This window comes from Tubulanus polymorphus, chromosome 9 (genome assembly GCF_964204645.1).
Source record: "Tubulanus polymorphus chromosome 9, tnTubPoly1.2, whole genome shotgun sequence".
NCBI classification, from domain to species: domain Eukaryota; kingdom Metazoa; phylum Nemertea; class Palaeonemertea; order Tubulaniformes; family Tubulanidae; genus Tubulanus; species Tubulanus polymorphus.
In genome coordinates, this window is record NC_134033.1 from 11,326,521 (window position 1) to 11,346,931 (window position 20,411).

The 20,411-nt window shown below is 38.5% G+C and overlaps 2 protein-coding genes across 2 annotated transcripts; one reads left to right on the forward strand and one right to left on the reverse strand.

Moving 5' to 3' along the window:
• Window positions 1-812: 812 nt before the first annotated feature.
• Window positions 813-20,094, forward strand: LOC141910992 (uncharacterized). Its single transcript, XM_074801915.1, has 14 exons — window positions 813-945; window positions 11,244-11,438; window positions 12,320-12,424; window positions 13,636-14,680; window positions 15,012-15,056; window positions 15,145-15,171; window positions 15,672-15,806; window positions 16,373-16,491; window positions 17,064-17,271; window positions 18,113-18,259; window positions 18,566-18,686; window positions 18,805-18,917; window positions 19,056-19,153; window positions 19,483-20,094. The coding sequence occupies exons 1-14, from the start codon at window positions 860-862 to the stop codon at window positions 19,628-19,630; spliced, it is 2,592 nt and encodes an 863-aa protein (XP_074658016.1). The 5' UTR covers window positions 813-859; the 3' UTR covers window positions 19,631-20,094.
• Window positions 2,011-3,470, reverse strand: LOC141911001 (uncharacterized). Its single transcript, XM_074801932.1, has 8 exons — window positions 3,446-3,470; window positions 3,195-3,272; window positions 3,086-3,106; window positions 2,922-2,992; window positions 2,778-2,834; window positions 2,595-2,695; window positions 2,213-2,310; window positions 2,011-2,136 (listed from the first exon to the last, which is right to left on the reverse strand). The coding sequence occupies exons 2-8, from the start codon at window positions 3,226-3,228 to the stop codon at window positions 2,018-2,020; spliced, it is 501 nt and encodes a 166-aa protein (XP_074658033.1). The 5' UTR covers window positions 3,229-3,272; window positions 3,446-3,470; the 3' UTR covers window positions 2,011-2,017.
• Window positions 20,095-20,411: the final 317 nt, after the last annotated feature.

Here is a 20,411-nt window from a genome sequence, read left to right on the forward strand (position 1 = left end):
TAATCTAATTAAAATAACGTATCTTCGTTTTGCTATATGATAGAGTTTAAAGGTTCCAGTCCTATTCGATAAGCATCGTCTGATATAATGGATATTAGAAAAATGACAGCAGTAATTTTCTTCAAGGAAGAGTTCTTTCTATGAGTGCTAGGTTTCATCAGTTTCGGTTTTTGCCAACCGCATCAGCAATCAGCAATGAGCAGTACCGTGCGATAGAAATATAAAACATTATCTACCGCGAGGAACAGGGGCCAATGTTCTGGGTCATAGATGTTTATTCTCAATTAGCTGGCCCATATAATTCTGACCAAATGCAATGTTTGGAATGTTTGACGACATCGTGTATAAATTGAATGAAAACTTCATTTAATACCCGGCGTTACAATTGTTATGAAACTCGCCTGAACAACGACTCGACTAAACGAGTCTCAATCACTGTTTACAAAAGGCAATTAAGAAATCCAGGTTTATCAATACATGTATGAAACGATTACGACATTTCGCTGTTGTTAGTAACTTCAATCATTCCGATAAAATTCAAGATTCACTTGACACAAGTAGGTCTACTGATATAAATAACTGAAGCCAGTTACACAGTCCCGATCCCTACGCTAGACCACGTGGGCTTATTGTCGTTATTGTTTACGTAAGATATGCCGGACTCTGGTGAAAAATAAAATAAAATCACGTCCCTGATCATCGTCCCGGTTCCGTGTCCGGTGCGGTGCTACGCGCCAGCTGTGGCATGTCGTTACAAAATTACCGATAGATGGCGACAAGAGGATATTGTTTACAAATGGCGACTGCGTTCACAAGAAACGTCAAATCGGGAACTTGACGTCTAAAATAAGAACTGGTCATGTTCTCCTCTGATTATCGGTCCGATGATCGTAATTTTGGAAGGATCACTCCTATGGAAGCGTTCTGGGATAAACAACGAGATGGGTAAGTCTTCACAGTCACCTTGAAAATTATCTTTTGCCGGTTGTGAAGTAGTCTATTTTTACTTTCACTATTGGCCGATTTTGGCCGTCGGTAAATGAGCGGTTCGCTTAATCGGTTATTGAGCGGTTTTCCGGTGGTAAATCGTCGGTAAATGAGTGATTTTGTTGTCGGAAAATTGTCGGAAAACTGTCCACCTTTCCGACAATTAACCGACGCTTCACGGAGTCGAAAGATCGTCGGTTATTCGTCGATAAGCGCAACCGTCATATTTCCGACAGTTTTCGACGCTCCACATCGGTGACGTCATTAAATAGATTTCTACCGGGTAACGCTCCTTTCGCACCCGGAACTACGTTACTGCGTGGTGAACTAGGTCATCACTTATATACACACACCAGTTCGACTTAATACACGGATTTTCATTAGACACATACGCAAGGCTCATGAGCTCGTTTTTACTGCAATAACAGCTGCTTTTCAACAGTTCAAGGCATTAATTTTCAATAAATTTCTCCGCGTTTGGTAAGTACCGGCATGAAATATTTGTTTTGTGAATGTTTCATGTCACTAGGCTATGTAAGTTTTTTTGCTGGCGGATTTTTTAGCCGTTAGCCGAGCGTACTACGTGCACGACGTAGTCGTAGAGTTCATCAGTTAGAGGCCTATGATGGCCTAGTTTTATCGTGGTGGATCCACTACGTAAAAAATGATACTATGACTTGATGACTGGTAGATTAAATGTATGGTGACCTCAGGCCAAGTTGACCATTTGTTGGCATGGGCATGGAATATGCTTTATTACTGCTTTGCTCAAGTACTGCTAGGCAAATAGTTTTTTTTCGAATTTTTTTTTCAATCCCCCGACACGTGTTACTCAAACTGTCAATGTATTGGAAAACCCAAAAGACGTCACTTTGTAGTGATGAGAAATGATTTGGAAATAGCTACATACACCCAAAGAAGCTAAAAGGTAAGCATAACTTCAATAAATATAACATTTTATATTTAATCATTCAAAAGTATAAAATTATGAATTTAATAACGAAACAAGTATACTAGTAGGTATTTGAAATTAATTTAATAATAATTTGAAATTGTTTGTAACGATAACTGTAACGCCTTTTTTCCATTTGGGTCGTATCAATTTGCCAAGATTTGTCATACATTTTATAACCACCAGATAGTTTCCATCTGAATAGAAATGTGACATTTCAGTTATAGAGTCTTTTTTTTATAAGATGTTTTGTGCAAAAATAATAAAGCTTACCTTCTTTCTGTTTTTTCAATACGCATTGCCCAATTACATTATCCTCCGGGCAAGTTATGTCGAAAGTCTTTTCTGTTGATTGTTGTTGCTTCTTCTTTCTAAGATTATTGAAATTAGAAGAAAATGATATATCGTATATGTTCCCGGAGATGACTTTTGATGTGCATTCATCTGGGAAGATACTTAACTCAGTGATGAATACATCTTAGTGAAATGAAATTTTTTTAAAGCCAATGCTGTTTTTTTTATAATGATTGAAGTTCTATACAAATTTAAACTACCGTAATGACGTAAACTATATTTTATAGCCAACATCCTTTTCTTGTAATTTGCTCTTATCTGTGTATTGTATTCAACTTAGCTTCTTCAAACCTGTACATACCTTGCTTCTGTATCTCTTCTGTTCTTCTTATACGATTTTATTTCTTTATTGATAGTATTTAGACTCATATGAGTGCCCATTTTATTCAATTCTTCTTGTATCTGCAAAGTAGAATTTCATTCTCTGCTGTAGTGAAAATAAGGATTCTTTATAAATTGCACAAGCAATTTGATAACAATGTACCATTTTCGTCGCTTTCATCAAGTTTTGTTCAATATTACACACCACTTTTACTAAATCCTAGAGATAAAAAACTACTTTCATTTTTATATTTTCATCAGTAGTAGAATGAGGATTTGAGATTAAAATTGTAATCTAACTTTTTACCCTGAATAGTTTTCTTTCTGCCGTCATTGTTGTACCTTTTTCTTTCTTTTTCTTTGTCATCATTAATTCTCCTACAGATACGAATAGTTTATTATTAAGTTTCCAATTATTATTTATTTTCATACAACTTGAATATACTCAAATACATCTTGTTCAGTTGCTACCTTTGTTTATCAGGCTCCAATCTGCAAGATAGAGAAAGCAATTTAAGATTTAACTAAATTTAGTCATGAATTATTGAATATCGATCTCATAAAATTATATGAACGATACCTTGGTCTGTTAGTCCTATGTCTGCCAATGCCATATTTTTGTAAAAGTTGTATTTTCCTTGAAAAATAATAGCCTACACTGAAAATTGAATGTTTGGATCTCTCATTTCTTATCTTTAAAGATAATTAAAGATGCCTTTAAAGGCATTTCTTAACAAAACACAATAATCATAAGAAATGTAGGCCCCTATAAGAAATGTATAAGAATTGTATAAGAAACTAAATAGTTTATTTTTACAGAAACAAACGTACCTGGAATTGCAATGTGTCAAATTTGTCTGAGCAGAAGACAATTGCTTGTAGGTGGCAGCACCTTTCAGCATATATTTTTCAAAAGTCAAATGTTCAAGAACGATTTTTTTATGATCAACAAATTGTTTTTAATTCATTATCTTCTATGTTCTATTTTATATTGTTATAAAATCAAATTAAATTCAGATAAAATATAGTAAAGCGATCTAGCTTTTTAGGTAACATTAGCGGTACATGAAAATCGTCAGCAGCTGAGCTACTACTAGCGCCATCTATCGGACTCCAATTGAAGCTGTTCATTGTTTGCAAATTTTTGAAATAACTGAAAATAATGAAACTGAAAATAATGGATAATCGAAAAACCTCAAGTTTTCAGGTGACAGTAAACTGATATCTAACTTAGGCTTTAGACTTTCTATCATGTTATACGAAATCAGAATAGAAAGGAAATGAGATTAAGATTTTTTTGTTACATAAAATTTTCATACTTGCCTGTGTATTTGTTATATTTATACCAATGATAAAGCCCATATCCTGGGATATTCTTCTGCCGTGATGATTTGGCATTTCAGAAGATGTCGCAAGGGTACTAGACATGGATCGTACATGTCTTCTCTTAAGTCACTCCACCAAAAGCCAGTTTCATGATCAATGTGTGGCCTGCTTAAGCATGCTATTAATGCTAGTTCCTTTAATTGATAGGTACTTATTATTAATTTGGATTAAATCATTATTATTTAATTCAAACCGATAAAATTCCAGTACACATACCTCCCCATTGCATTTTATAAATTTCAATAATTTTGAAATGTACGTATATTGGACTTGACCCTCAACAATGACTTCATTTCTATGCCCTCTGTTTTCAGCTTCTTCAAACTCAATTTGTAAGTACGAACTGCATGTTTTTATTCGGTGATTTTCTTCATAGCTGCCATGTACAAAATTTCACAGTGCATGTTAACTTATCAAACCAGATGTAAAATAGAATAAAAAGATAATTTATGATTTCATTCTATTTTACCTCAATTGGATAGAATATGAGTTTTTTGTCTATCTCACCTGACTGTTCGAAAGTGGTACAGCATCTCCGAATCATGGTCTGGTAATACGGCCATGTCGTATACTTCGACTGGACCGAAGTTATTGCTGAAAAAGGAAGAATTAGCGATACACTTACATATATAATCAGTCATGACTATTTTGTTAATATTGGTAAAGATTTCTTTTTATTTGTTTGTACCCGTCGAAATATTGAATCAAAGCCTCTAAAACTTGATGTGCGGGAAGAATGATTTCGGAATACCCATACAGATTTGAATGTATGTTCCTGTGACAATAATTTCTGTATGTAGTTGAAGTGGTCATTGGCTGGTGGTCATCAACATGCTCGAAATCCTGTTGATTATAAAAAAGAAAGAAAGAGGTTTCATTTCAAAGGGGATCATTTCTTTAATACTTATTTTCGATTATGATTTCATGTCATTTGGAATCTTACATTGGGTAGCAGTGATCGAAGCGCATTAGGTAGATCGTCCATATTAAGTAAATGCCTCGCTGAGTTAAACGTGAGTAGTGCCTGAAAAATTGTCATTATCATTTCATGTCCATATTATCTTGAAATATTGAAAACTGATGGCTCTTACCTTATGTTTTTTCATCAAACTCTTTTCAACATTTTGCTTTGCAGTATTCATTTGTTTCAGTTTATGGATGCATGACTCGGAGGAAAACATATGAATGGAATGAGCCGTGCCAAACTTACTAATCGAGTCAATTATGTGGTGATGAAGGTGACAATGAAGGGTGAGTAAAGACGCAGGGTAAAATTTTTCTATGTCAACCAAGATTGCAGAAATCTGTGTGGTCAGTTCTTGCCATTCGGCATTTGTATTTGAATTGTAGATATCTGAAATAGAATAGAAAGATAGTCATTTTATATTTTCAAATGTTACATTTTGTGCCTATGATTGACACTTACTTCCTACTAGTTTACAATACTTGAAGAATGTCCTTCTCTGATGCACTCCAAGCATACCTCGCAAACAGAAAATTAATGGAGAATGAATTGCACCCTAAAATGAAGATGATAAGTATGAAGACACGGTAATATGTTTTTCTCTTAAAAAAAAAAGTAATTCTATTTATTTTATTGAATATTTACTTCAATGTAGTCGTACGATTTCATGTTGCTACTAGGATCGAATGGATTTCCCTCTGTTCTGAATGAACATCCTAATGGCGCCTTAATACATGCCCATCTCTCTTTCATAAGTTCTTTTTCTTGGGCTGATAGGTTCCATTCAGCTGGTGGCAGATTTTCATCGATGAGCTGAAAAAGAATTAATGAAATAAGCTTAAGACTCAAGTGCCATGATTATCTTACAGAATAGCACTATATAAACAAATAAATTATTATCATAAGGGATAATTTATTTATTTTATTTTTATTTATTTATTTTACCTACGCACTAGGGGAGGGGTAACTGTAAATGCGTACTGTAATGCTTAATGTATATTAAAAAAATGGCTTATTTTGTGTACAAGGGGAGGGGTTGAAACAGTAAAATTTTATGCAATAAATGAATGATCCCTAATTATTAAAAGGAGCTGAAATTAGTTAATGAAAATTTATTGTAGAAAATGTAATAGTGCTACAAACCCAACATTGTTCATTTCGCAATAGCATTTCTTCGTACTGTCTTACTCTTGCACCATCTCTCACTTCGTTGCCATTGAATGCTTCGATAAATTTCTTTATCATACCACTGATGGTATGCATAGGATCCAATGCAATGATATCATTGACATTTGTTTCATCTAAATCAAACAGAATCGACCGCCCTTTGAAGCCGAGTTCCTGCCTAACTATTCCTAAGATTTCAAATGAACATATTATAACGCATTTTATGAATTTTTCTTTAAGTTGATGGTAATTCTTTATTGATGTACCGTTATTAACTCTGTTTGCACTTCTCAACATAATGCCATGGGTTTTTTCTTCAGGCGGATGTCGCACCTCGATATTTCTAGTCGTTGAATTTCCATCATCGCTGATTAATGGTGCATCTTCTTCAATTCGCTGCACATGATTAACTGGTAAGTATCTGATACGAAAATCAGAAGCAATGTTTCTAAGAATATATCTTAACATACAATTGGTATTCAAATGTAGAATTTTTTCTTGCCTCCGATTCTGATGGTAGATCATTCTATTCAACGGTTGTGGGTGAATACCATGATGGCAACATTTTATGCACCCATCAAAGCCAGCTGCTGTCTGATGCATCAATGTCAAACAGTGACTCTCGTAATCACCCCTGATCATTAACAACTTGCCCTGATTGATAAAATATAGTTATGGCGAATGCACTACATTTATTTTTGGAGTACATCTTTTTCAAGTCGAGGATAAATAATTTTGACTGGGGTATTCTGATATGAATTATTTACCTTTAATTCGAAGTGTTCAAGATTACGACTTCCGTCTATTGTTGGTACGCCTTGCAATAATTCATTGATTTCAGTAATTAATGGCTCTAAAAAGCCGTTTACGCTTTTTCGTTTGTTCATTTTCATTAATCCATATATGAAAGTATTTTCATATGCCTTCCCTTCTGATGGTCTTAAATTGATAAAACCAGTTCTTATTATTCCTCAGACTTCTATCAATTAATATTATGATATGTTGTATATCGGAGACATCAATTTCACTACATGTACCTTAGATTTAAAAAGTTGATCATGATCGGCCACACTGTATATTTCTTGTGTCTGAATGCGTTAGTGCCGTCCATCGTTAGGGCCAATCCTAGGCATCGCCTATCACCTTGGAACAGTCCATCCTCAGAAAAGAGACGTTGCCATGTTTCCGTTTGATGCAGGTTGAATATTCTATTAAAATAATGTGTAGATATATTTTAGTAAGCTGATGATGACGTCAGTAATAGGGATAATAGGCTTTCAGATCAAAGGTTGAAGGGTCGAGTGAGTAAAAAATGAAAATAACTATAATTTACAGTTGAATCTAACTCATACAAATATGAATATTGAAATAATGTTGTAAATATATCTATTATGTAAGAGCTTACACTTTTATATTGAATAATCTATCAATTTAAATGTTATTCATTTACATGATTATTTTAAGAGTAATAGGGATAATAGGCTTTCAGGTTAAAGGTTGAAGGGGCGAGTGAGTAAAAAATGAAAATAACAATAATTAACAGTTGAATTAGGAGTGTGCGCGACTAATTCAACTGTAAATTATAGTTATTTTCATTTTTTACTCACTCGACCCTTCGACCTTTGATCTGAAAGCCTATTATCCCTATTACTGACGTCATCACAACCCCCCATTATGTAGAATAGTAGCTACCTACCTTTCACCATCATTTGGTCTTAAATATTCAGTGACCCTACGCGCCATGTTGAAGTGTTCATATTGTCCTAGAGAGAGATCAAAGAGATGTATTTTAACACTTCTAAACAGAATCTAGTTTTATTCATACCTAGATAAAATCAAATAATTAACCATTATGCAGATATCATATATCTTAGATGGTTTACCTTTCAGATATGGGATAAGTGGCATCCACGTGAATATAGTAGTCTCAGCAGACCCACATTTGTCACATCGTTCAAGATGGCGATTGTTCCTCCAAAACATCATACAACCATTCGTACACACTTTTTCGCTACGCATATTCCCGAATATATATTTTTCTAACGTCTCTAGCTGTTTTACAGAGCGTGGTGTTATATTCGGTTGGGGTAAAATGTGGTGTATCATATTCAGTGTTCTTGTCATTTCTGTTTTCGATATGCCAGTGGTTGCTCTCGCATATAGTGATGTAACAATGCCGATATACTGTATGAGATTGATATCCGAACCTTCATAAATAGGTTGTTGAAAAATCTCGTGGTCACCATAGTTACCTACATCAGCCTCTCCATCGTCATCACCACCATCATCCCCTCCATCACCATCATCCTCTCCATCATCATCATCATCATCATCCTCTCCATCATCATCACCATCATCGCCATCATCGTCCCCTCCTTCATCATCACCATTATCATCACCATCATCATCCCGTCCATCTCCCTCATCTGCTCCATCTCCAATTGCTCCATCTTCATCATTCGCTCCATCTTCATCCTCTCTATAATCATCTCCATCACCATCCCCTCCATCATCTTCAAATCTTCTATTGTTATTTCCACCATCGTATTCGGCATGATTTCCTGCACCTTCAACTGTATTTTCGATGATACCACATTCCACGCTAATCTATGTAAATAAGCATGATTTATAAAGCAATAACTTATTACTCTACATAACATTTAGCCAGATAAAAAGGATATTTGTGGGCGAGTTGGTAAGTAAATTTATTTCGAGGTCATTAATGAGGTAGTAAATGGTTTTGCTAAATTTTATTATTATTATTTGAGTCCCAGCCATAAAGACTTGCCTTTAATTCTTTTGTACTTTCGTTAATTAGAACATCTTCAAATTTTCTCTTGTGCCTTTTCCGGGTTCTGCGGCACACCATATTGCCATGACATTTTGCACAAAAGCAGATCACCTTTGACATTGCAACTGAAACTATATACAATTTTGAAACTAGAATATATTGAATATTCTTGAATGGGCTTTTGGTTGATCGCATCTACCCCGTACGTAGTTCCTTTTCGTGGGTTGAAATATTTTTTGTTTGCATTTTAAGATGGACTGGAACAAAACAAAATGATTTGAAATTCGTTTTTTATTTGATTATTTTCAACTTTAATGAAAACCTCGATGGGCTGCAGAAGAAAATAAAAACTGAAAATTGTATCCTGAACAGTTAATTGCGTGGGTTATCAGATAGATGGCGTATGGGGTAGAGACGTTCTTGGGAAAGTTGAGGCTTTTCAAAATCGACGCAGCTGGTTTTTCCTATGTTAGGCCAGATAAACAAATACCTAGTTTCTCAAGAAAGTCAAATGCCGCCCGCGTCATTAAGAGTGCCCAATAAACATTGAAAAGTAAAATGTGCCCTCATCGCCAAAGCATCTATCGTGTTTTTTTTATCACAAACGCCGCTCGTCTGCATCTGTAAATTGTAACACAGTCGTTTTTTTCCTACAGGCTATGCGTCTATCATGTCAACACGCCGAACTGGTCATTGAGTTGTTAAGTCGAGGAAAATGATTGTGGCCGGATGATCGCCTCCGTTTCGATGCCGTAATAAGACGATATTGTTTAATCTCATAAGTTTAGCGTTAATAAGCATTTGCCATATCTTCTTGTAAGTATTTGTCTTTGAGGCACCGTCTTTGGCATTGGTCTGGAATGGTGAGCGGAAATTAACGATTGAGAAACTTTGGAGAAATATTTGGTTGTTATCAGTAGAAGTCAAATAATACCATTAGTCTGCCTGCTGGTGCTGGTAAGTCATTAAATAGCCACCGGGCAGTTCTAAAATCTTGAAATCTGCTTTTTAAATAAATATTACAGATAGAATAAGTTACAGTGGTTTATTTGTTCAATTCGTGGATTTGATGTCACATCGCATTTTAAGGATCTCGAGCCTCCACTTAACCGTGGGTTGTGATTCGAGTTGGTTCTTTAGGCTAAAAAATTGATACCTTGTTTCTCTGCTCTGCTGAGATTGAAACCTGGCCGTGCTGGCCGCCTATCTACCCTATACATATTTTTTTTAATCGTGTTCAATTTTACCTTAACAGACCCGGCAGCTATAGAAATGAACTGTTTAATTATAAAATAGGCCAATGATATTTTCCAAAATGACCCGGCCCATGCGAAGAAACTAGGTATTGTTTGTGTTTAGCCTTAGACTTTTTGTTAGAAATAAGAATAACACAAGTCAACTGAAAATTTCATTTTAATTCAATTTTGAACTTTATTTGACACGTGGACCTATTCAACATCGTACATTTTCATTAATACCTGGAACCATTTTCATAAGAATATTTTAGCGTTCTGTTGGTGCTGCCATCTGTAATTCAGTTTCGAAATTATGTTATCTTATAATTCGCATATCTTCATGAAAAGCGCCGCGAGTACGTCATCATTATTTTGTTTTAATGTCATTTTTGTTTGCCATTTGGCGAGTATGACATGCACAAATCGCGCTTTTGGTTGATCGCATCTACCGTCGGTACCTCTTTCGTATGTGCCGCTCTCCCGGTACACACCGAGCAGAATGTTCGTATAGTGCTGTAAATAATACAATGATAGATAATGGAGAAACTTACATACAATTTTCGTCTGTATTTAGTCAAATCTGCTGATCTGGGTATAGCTGTTAACGGTGCTGCGTTGACTTACGAAGTGAATTTTGAACATCGTTAGAAACTGATTGCACTGTTGGGAGTATCATGGCAACTCTCAAAAACCGACGATTTTCCGCTAGTACTCAGTCTATCGGAAATTCGTCGGAAAATCTTCGATAATCCATTTCGTCGGAAAATTATCTGTTAATAACCGCTAAAAATCCGACATTATTTAACCGAAAAAAAACCACTGTTTTACCGTCTAATTACCGACAATCAATCGACCACGTAACCGCTCATTTACCGCAAGGGCCAATAGTGTTTTCCAAGATTTGTCCAAGATCTTTTTGGGATATTTCGCTTAATTTTGGGTGTGCATACCTTAAATAGGTCTTAATTGAATCAGCTGAGTTGTGCAGTCCAGATAAATCATCGTTTTTATATCCATTTGACCGTGTCTGTCTCTCTGCCTGCCTGTCCTAATTTGAACAAGAAATATTCATACTTTGATTTATAGGTTGAAGAAAGTTCGTTCGCAGTTATTGAAAAGGAACGCATCACGAGCGTCGAGACTCGCTTCACGCCGTAGTTCAGGAGCAGCAGCAGCTCGAGATTTAAATGGTGGACGGAGTGTCGCTAGCTCGGTGCCTTCACGACGCACTTCATTACCAACTCCACCCGCTCAACGCAGTTCTCCAGCTCAATTACCACGGTAATACTATATAACATCATTAAAAGCCACCTGTATCCACCCTGACTGTTACTCCTCAAGCCGCCCGAATCCACCCTGACTTACTCCGCAAGCCGCCCGAATCCACCCTGACTGTTACTCCTCAAGCCGCCCGTATCCACCCTGACTATTACTCCTCAAGCCGCCCGAATCCACCCTGACTGTTACTCCTCAAGCCACCTGTATCCACCCTGACTATTACTCCTCAAGCCGCCCAAATCCACCCTGACTGTTACTCCTCAAGCCACCTGTATCCACCCTGACTATTACTCCTCAAGCCACCTGTATCCACCCTGACTATTACGCCTCAAGCCACCCGTATCCACCCTGACTGTTACTCCTCAAGCCACCCGTATCCACCCTGACTATTACTCCTCAAGCCACCTGTATCCACCCTGAGTATTACTCCTCAAGCCGCCCGAATCCACCCTGACTATTACTCTTCAAGCCGCCCGAATCCACCCTGACTGTTACTCCTCAAGCCACCTGTATCCACCCTGACTGTTACTCCTCAAGCCGTCCGAATCCACCCTGACTATTACTCCTCAAGCCACCTGTATCCACCCTGATTATTACTCCTCAAGCCGCCCAAATCCACCCTGACTGTTACTCCTCAAGCCACCTGTATCCACCCTGACTATTACGCCTCAAGCCACCCGTATCCACCCTGACTGTTACTCCTCAAGCCACCCGTATCCACCCTGACTATTACTCAAGCCACCTGTATCCACCCTGAGTATTACTCCTCAAGTCGCCCGAATCCACCCTGACTATTACTCTTCAAGCCGCCCGAATCCACCCTGACTATTACTCCTCAAGCCACCTGTATGCAACCTGACTATTACTCCGATTTGTCTTTTCAGAATTCAAACTCCTCCACGTCACGAGAAATTCCATTCGAAGTCTCGTCTACGCGGTACGAAATATGACATCATACCTCCCGTACGAGCTGCTCAACGCAGAAACCGGTACGTACTGTTAGATGATGAATACTCTGAATTAGGCCTATCACCTGGAGACAGTTTAATGAAAAAAAGTTTTTTTCATGGTCCTCGCAAAACCACAAAATACTCATCCTACCTCTGCAGGGACTCGAACCTGATGGCATCGCTACACTCAGCCACGGCACGAACCCCTGCATCAGTAGACCGGGTGCGCAGGTACATGCGCAGCTTTCCGAACGAAAACTGGCGGCACCAATCAGATTGCTCGTTGTATAATCGTTGAGGCAAATTTCAAGGAAGAACTATAAATGGGAAAACCCGGGCTAAAAAAAAACGGGATTTCTGATTGGCTAAAAATCACATCATCTGAACTGCGCATGTATCTGCGCACACGGTCGATTATGGCAGGGTTTCGTGCCGTGGCAATCTCGATGCCATCAGGTTCGAATCCCTGCCGGGGGAGGATGCAAAATACTTGATAATTTTGAGATAATCCCGGTTTGGAAATGTTTGGGTTGTATTTGATAGATTTTCCTCTAGTTCGACAAATATTTGGGAAATGTATTTTACATATGACGCATCTCATAGGCCTAGTATTAATAGCAGCAAGAGTACTAGAAATGTATCAATGCCTCAATTCGTAATTGTGATACAAAGTGTTGAACAAATAAGCAAAAACCAATTACGCATAATTTTTGGGCAATTAACATCATCTAGTGCATGAATGACATAAGTGACAGTTAGATCGCTTGTTTCTATCTTTGTCAAACATATTTGACTTGCGTTAATTGATTGGATTCGTAGCAGGTCAAATCAGAGAAAACAATGTAATCATGTCAGGGAATAGTCAGGGTCAAATAAAAGTGGCCATCCTGAATAGGTTTCATGTTGTAGAGAGAATCCCACAATTATAACGAAAAAGTCCGAAAATGTAACTTCGAGATAGTAGTTTATTTCAACGTTTCGACTATATCATAATAGTCATCTTCAGGAATAATGAAGGAATCCTGAAGATGACTATTAGGAATAATGAAGGAATCCTGAAGATGACTATTAGGATATAGTCGAAACGTTGAAATAAACTACTATCTCGAAGTTACATTTTCGGACTTTTTCGTTATAATTATGGGATTCTCTCTACATCGCGTCAACACGGATATAGTGTTCTATCAATCGTGAGGTTTCATGTTATTGATCCTTCGCGTAGGAGTAAATCTTGCTGGGTGTTATTTCAGACCTCCTCCACCACCTCCTCCTCCTCCGAAGGATTATGACAGCTGGGGTGAATCAGAGAGCGATGAATCCGATGAAACGTATTATCACTATCATCATCCGCGGTACCCTCAACCGATGCCGATATACACGCAAATACCTCAACCGATCTTCACGCAGGTACCGATGTACTATCCGCCGAGAATGAGGAAACGTAAACGACGAAAACCTCCTCGGAGACCGGCGGCGCCACCTGCTCCACCTCCTGCACCGGTCCCCGCACCCGCCCCGCAACAACCAGTCATCGTCGCTCAACGGACACCGCGGCGACGCGATGAAACACCCGCGACAGTGACTCGCAGGCCGGTGCACGTTTTCTACGAAACGGCTCGGATGGACCAGGCGACGAACACCGTCGAAAATAAACAAACTCAATACGACTCGGGGAATGAATTCACAGTGGACCGCGGAGTCGACGCGATGAACGGTGCTGAGAGTCGCGGCGGTTTACGCGATAACGCTCACGTTCTGTTAAATACGACGAATCGTCTCGATCCGCGTGAAGTCGTCATGGAGCGACAACAATTCGAGCGTCCGGTTCCCGTCGAGCCGATACCGGCACGGCAGAATCCGCGTCCGCGAGCTAAAACGCATCGCACCTCGCGGGGAATTAAACCGGTTTCCACGGCTGATTGGACGGCGACGTACCGACGCGGCGGGCAGCGCGCGTTAGCGCCTCGTCCGCACGGGACGGCGCCGGCTGCCGCGACCATCCAGCGCACTCTCTCGAACGACGACGATACGCGTAACGACACGATGCCTCAATCCGAGAGTACGTGGGAACCGTGGAGAGCCGACGAACGGTCGGTGGCGCCACCCGGCGGTAACGAAGCGGAACTGGAGGCGACGAGAATCGTCGAAGAATCGTCGGAGTATAGTTACGACGAAGATAGCAACGACGCGACGATTCAACAGCCGAAATATTACTACGAATATACATCAACTCGTCCTAATTATCTGAGTGAAGTTTTTGATGAAAGTACAAACCCTGTTTTACAGAGATATAGGGTACGTATAATAACGATTTAACTTCTATAGGGGACCTTGCAATTCTCAACTCATTAGTTCATCTGTTTAATCTTTCATTAGTCGGTATTATTACCCTCGGCCTATATCTATAACCATGCATCAGTCATCTCTCCCTGGGGGGAAGTAACATCCGAGCAGCTACTACCCGCTCAGGAGTGATCTATCAGCAGGCCAGGTACCCAACACTCCCGGGTGGAGAAATAAGTGTCTTGCCCGTGGACACTATGGTAATTTACAGGTTTTGAACCCACAGTACATGGATTATTAACAAACCTTTAATGCAAAGTCATCTGTTTCTATATTCTCTCAGTATTGGAATCCGCACGGTAGTAAACGAGTTGCTTGGGCAGATGAGGTAAGTTACAACAGCCACCGGATTGGGTTATTGGAATCTGATGCTTGTTTATTTACGCATATGAAATGTTTGATTCTTATTGTTGTAGGTTGACGACTATTACGAATTTCCAAAGGTATGTATGCTTCTGCATTCAATGTGTACTTAAATCCATCTAAAATCATTGAATGTTTCCACTTTCAGTCCTTCAATCCTTGGAGTAATCAGACACTGAATAGTACTCCAAGTGCTGCTTTGGTCGATCCTTGATGATCGTACTTTGTACATAACAGTCCCTCATTGACCGAAATAAAGTCTTAAACACATTCCCTGCCAACTATGAGGTATCTCGTAGTTGCAGCTCCTCTATGAGTTTACTCCTTACTGATCCTTTTCACTGTTTCAAACTTGAAGCTATTAGTTGGTATAACGTTGTTCCTTATTCGCTGCTGACAGTGTAAACAAACTTTCCTTCATCCTCTATTCTCATTGGTCATTTCTGACTCTTTAACAATTGGCAGATGATGCAAACAAGTCATTAAATATCACGGTGGAAGTTAACAGTTTATTAAGATAACTTACTTTGGGTGTAGCCTAATATGGACCCTGTTTAAATCTTGTATTCATCTATTGTAGGAAATTCAAGCGTTGCGTCATTTATTGAATCACAACGATTTCGCAGAAATGTTCGTCGATGGTTTTGTGGAAGAATACCTCGAAGAAGAGATTCCTGAATTCTTGCTCGATTGGTTGACGTATATCGACAGTCTGGTGCGTAGAAAATGATAGATTAATATGGGTGTTGTATGTGTACAATATTGCCTGTGAATATTTTTGAAGGTGGCCACAAAAATGATGAAAGTGATTTGAAGTTGTAGCCCAGGGTCCAGTTCCACAGTTCGGAGTTAAAATTTGACCCTGAGTCAACTCAATGAACTACTGAACTAATTTTAACTCAGAGTTAACTCTAACTCACAACTGTGGAACTGGGTCCTGGGTGTTCATGGATTTGAATCCTGCTGGTAATAGTCAGTCAGTCTTTCACATACTGGTCTCTCATTAATCCAGGGTTCATTGGTTTTAATCCTGGTGGTCGCAGAATTTCTAAATCTAAGTTCCCTCTCTGACCTTAATCGGTGAAAAAAGTCTTGAACTGGCTGATGTTTCTGCGAGCAGTGCTCAGCGCGTTTAGGGATAAAGATGATGACAAAAACTTGTGTAAAATTTGTCTAAAATTGTAAAGAGACTAAAAGACTGAAAAATATTTGCGAGATCTGTTGTGAAAAACCAAAGTTATACAAGATGATTCATTCAAGATGATTCTTTCAATTTTGTAGCCGGCTGATCATCCTTGGTTTGTACCGTCGATGCATTATATCGAAGATCTGATTCTCGACGAAGTTATTTTGATGTCGAAGGACATCGTGCTCGAATTGGCTCAACAGACTGTCAATGAGTACGTATCAACCGCAAATTAGTCATTTAGTTAGTTTCATAAAACTTAACTTACCAGCCATTAGAATTTCTGTGTAAAGGTCCATTCTTTAGCTATTACTTCCTAGTCACCTCTATTTAGTGAGTCCCTTGGGCCAGTTGCACAGTCGTGACTTAAGTCCAAAAGCGGTCTTAAATCTTAAGACTTAAATTGTTGGATTGACTATAGAACTAAGTTGGTCTTAGACTGGTCTTAAGTCTAAGCCATGACTATGCAACTGGCCCCAGTTCTTTATTTCCAATTCAATTTACTAAGTGTAAGTCATCGTTTGGATAAGTTATCAATTTAATCGTAGACAGGTGCTGATCACATGATTTATGCACTGGGGCCAGTTGCACAGTCGTGACTTAAGTCCAAAAGTGGTCTTAAATCTTAAGACTGGTCTTAAGTTGTTAGATTAGCTATAGAACTAAGTTGGTCTTAGACTGGTCTTAAGTCTAAGCAACCGGCCCCTGGAGTGTCAACACACTGAAAGGGTTAATGCCAATTTTTCGTGTGTACGATAGTTCGATTATTTGCGATCTGTTTTTCAGTTATCTGAATAAACAAATGGACCAAAAGCGCGACCCGTTGGAGGACTTTCTCGATAGTATATTCGGCGACGTAATTTACACGCTGGGTACGGAAACAGTGAAAGAAGGCATGCGTGAACTAGCAGACGAATACATGGAGAACGCGCTGGTTTACGACATACTGATGGAGGCCGCTGACTCGATCATATCCGAGGACGCTGAAGGAATTGTGAGTTAACCCTTTCAATGCTGACTAATCAATACCCTATAGTGCTGGAGATAATTTAAAAATTTTTTCAAAAATTCCACCCTAGTGTGTTGAATAACGGGAATACCATATAGTGCGTCTACGCCACGGCGCGGTGTATCGTTAGTTACTAGTATTTCACTATGTTTGACAGATGCTGCCATTTTTCAAGAGAGATAATTACTAATTATCAATTACATCAATACACCACAGTGCGGTGTACTAGCAAAATCTATTACTGATTTATACACCGCACTGCGGTGTAGACGCACTGAAAGGGTTAAACCATTCATCTCATCTACAGCCTTGATCAGCTCTCGCACTGACATTTTAAAAAGCTTGAAACTCTAAGCAGCATAAAACAGACAAGAAAAGATCAAAAAGATCAAGAATTGCGGTTACAAATATCGAGCTCCCAGAAATTATAATGTTGAAATACTGTAATCATCTAGGAACCTATCGAGTAAAATGACCACCCGTACCTTGCTCCCAAAACTAAAAACTGCTCAAATCATTTAGGAGCGCATGTGGTGAAATAATCCGTAGCTGGCTTCCAGAATAGAATGTAAAAATTCTCCAATCTTCTAGGAACCTATGGGCTAAAATAACCCATGGCTACCTCCAATAACAAAATTTAAAATTCTCAATTCTTCCTCAAAGCTACGGGATGAAGTAATAGCTAGTTCCCAGTAAAAATGCTCTAATTATCTCGACCCTCTAAATGGTAAAATGATCAATGGCTAGCTCCCAGCATAAAAATGCTCTTCAACACCTTACGGAGATTGTTAGCTTTTTCTCCATCTTCTGTATGTTTTTTTTTCAGCTCGAAGATGCCATAATGGATGTCACAGTTGAGGATATCATTGACGAACATTATTTAACACCTCATATCGACGATCAGTCGGACAGCGTTGCACGCGAGATCCTTACGCATTACGACACGAAGCAACGAAGGAAAATGATCAAAGAGGTGCGTTGTATTCTAATATAGATCTACACGGTCTTAATGCAGGTCAGGTGTCAATGTGCGCTCTTTGACATCATTCACCATCATAAATTGTCGTATGAAGTCTGGATGATTACATTTTATGAGTTTGTAGATAAAATGTCTTATATGCAATATGAATTGCCCACTACAGATTTCACGATATCACAATCAATCCCTGCTGGTCATTCCTGTGTTATTCCTATCTCAGCCAGGCTTAGAGCCTTCTCGTTCTCTGGTAATGATACACATGATCTGATTTACGCATGCAAAAATGTGGTACTTTTACAGTTAGCTGAAATGGCGAATAAGAAATTACTAGATTCAATGTTGCTGGAGGAAATTTTGTCTAGTGTCGCCCATCAAGGCAAAATATGGACTCAATCTCATTATTCTGATAAACTATTTAATGGTAAGATCAGCTACAGTAATCTAGTTAGTCCCATTTATACACCGTACTGCAGTGTAGATACACCTTAAGGGTTAAGTAGACTCCATTAACAGTTTGTTTGAAATTCTCTCATTTATAGAACTGATTCTTGATGTGCTACTGGGACAATATTTCGATGTGCCAAATGAATTCGCCGTCACAGCTGATGACAAAGCTCTGCGGAAACTTCATGAAAAAATGGTCACCGATGTTGTAAGTTCTGATATATGTTAGATTTCAATAGCAGTTTTAACTTCTCAGATAAACTGTTAAAATAAGCACCCGGATCTTATAAACGGAGTTGCTTCTTCTATATCTGGTAATCATGTTTACATATTTGATGTATCTTAGGCTTTGGATGTTTTATTGGATGAATTGAATCTTGAGTTGGATGAAGATCTAGCCATGTTGGATGACAATGAGCGAGGCGAAAATAACCCAGATCCCGGGTGAGTTGGTTTAGTCAGTAAACTCAACTGTGTTTCGATTCTTTGTATCCGTGTAATTCGGGTTGACTCTGGATCCACCCCCCGGATAATTGAAGGGTTTCTATGCATTGAAATCCGTTTGGCTACCAGCGTAGCTTGGCAATTGGTTGAGACCATATTTCAAAATACAGAGGACACCCCTTGAATCCATCACTGACATCTCTCCCTGGGAAGTTACATCCGAGCAGCTGTAGGGCGCTCTGAAGTTGATATAGTGCACTGGTCCAATTGACGTCAGGAAGATTTGCTGAAATCTACCGTTATTTTGAAAATCTCATTTCGTTTTTCAGACTTCCGGAAGATGTTCATCAGTGGTTATGCGGCAACCTGACGAAACAAGAACCGGACGATGAAAACAACGATGAACCATCATCGTCTCCGACTAAACAACCTGTGCTTTCACTAGAGGAACAATCTCGCAATCTAGAATTAACTTAATCAAATGAATGATTACTTCTTTAGCTCTTTCGTTGAGTAGTATTCAAGCCAGATGAGTTTTAGAATTCTTTTCCAGTCATTTTTATAGATAACTAGATAAGTGTATGGTATTTGCTACGTACCAAGGGATATATTTGTCTATGACGTGTACAGTAGACCCTGCTTAATGAGATCATTTGGGACCAAATCAGGTCTTTTTCAACTATTGAGAAATCCGGATTAGATATCATATTTTATATCCTGTGTGTCTACATCTAAAATAATATGCGGATTAGATGAAAATAGGGCCTACTGTATAAAGATTGAATGTGAAAATTCATTGAACAAATGAAAATAGTTACATTATATCCGTCCAAGGGAAGATTTGTCCCCAGTTGTATTTATAGATAAATTGCCAAAATGTACAATTGTTTATAGAATGTTCAATGTGAAAACAATATGCACCTGTTGTATTATTTCTAATAAAAACTTATCGAAGTTAACCAAGCATCGTCGACTACAATTAACATCGCCAAACCTCAGGCATTGCCAACTTTCATTCATTTTTGATCGTCAGGATTTCGAATTGGACATCGTTAAATGGAAATTGAACTTCAGTAGACTCTACCTGTAGCGGTACGGCTACTGGTCTGGACAGATCCCCATATGGGGTCATTCATTTATTACGTACACATTAGGGGAGGGGGTTCAATGCAATTGCGTACTGTAATGCTTAATGTATATGAAAAAATGGCCGATTTTGCGTATAGAGGGGAGGGGGTTGAAAAATTAAAATTTTATG

Coding starts and splice junctions, on each gene's coding strand:
- LOC141910992 (XM_074801915.1), top strand. CDS start 860: ATGTTCTCCTCTGATTATCGGTCCGATGATCGTAATTTTGGAAGGATC. Junction 946..11,243: donor TGGGATAAACAACGAGATGG/GTAAGTCTTCAC, acceptor TTTGATTTATAG/GTTGAAGAAAGTTCGTTCGC. Junction 18,918..19,055: donor AAAAAATGGTCACCGATGTT/GTAAGTTCTGAT, acceptor GATGTATCTTAG/GCTTTGGATGTTTTATTGGA.
- LOC141911001 (XM_074801932.1), bottom strand. CDS start 3,228: ATGGCATTGGCAGACATAGGACTAACAGACCAAG. Junction 2,696..2,777: donor TGATGAAAGCGACGAAAATG/GTACATTGTTAT, acceptor TCTACTTTGCAG/ATACAAGAAGAATTGAATAA. Junction 2,137..2,212: donor ATTGAAAAAACAGAAAGAAG/GTAAGCTTTATT, acceptor ATTTCTATTCAG/ATGGAAACTATCTGGTGGTT.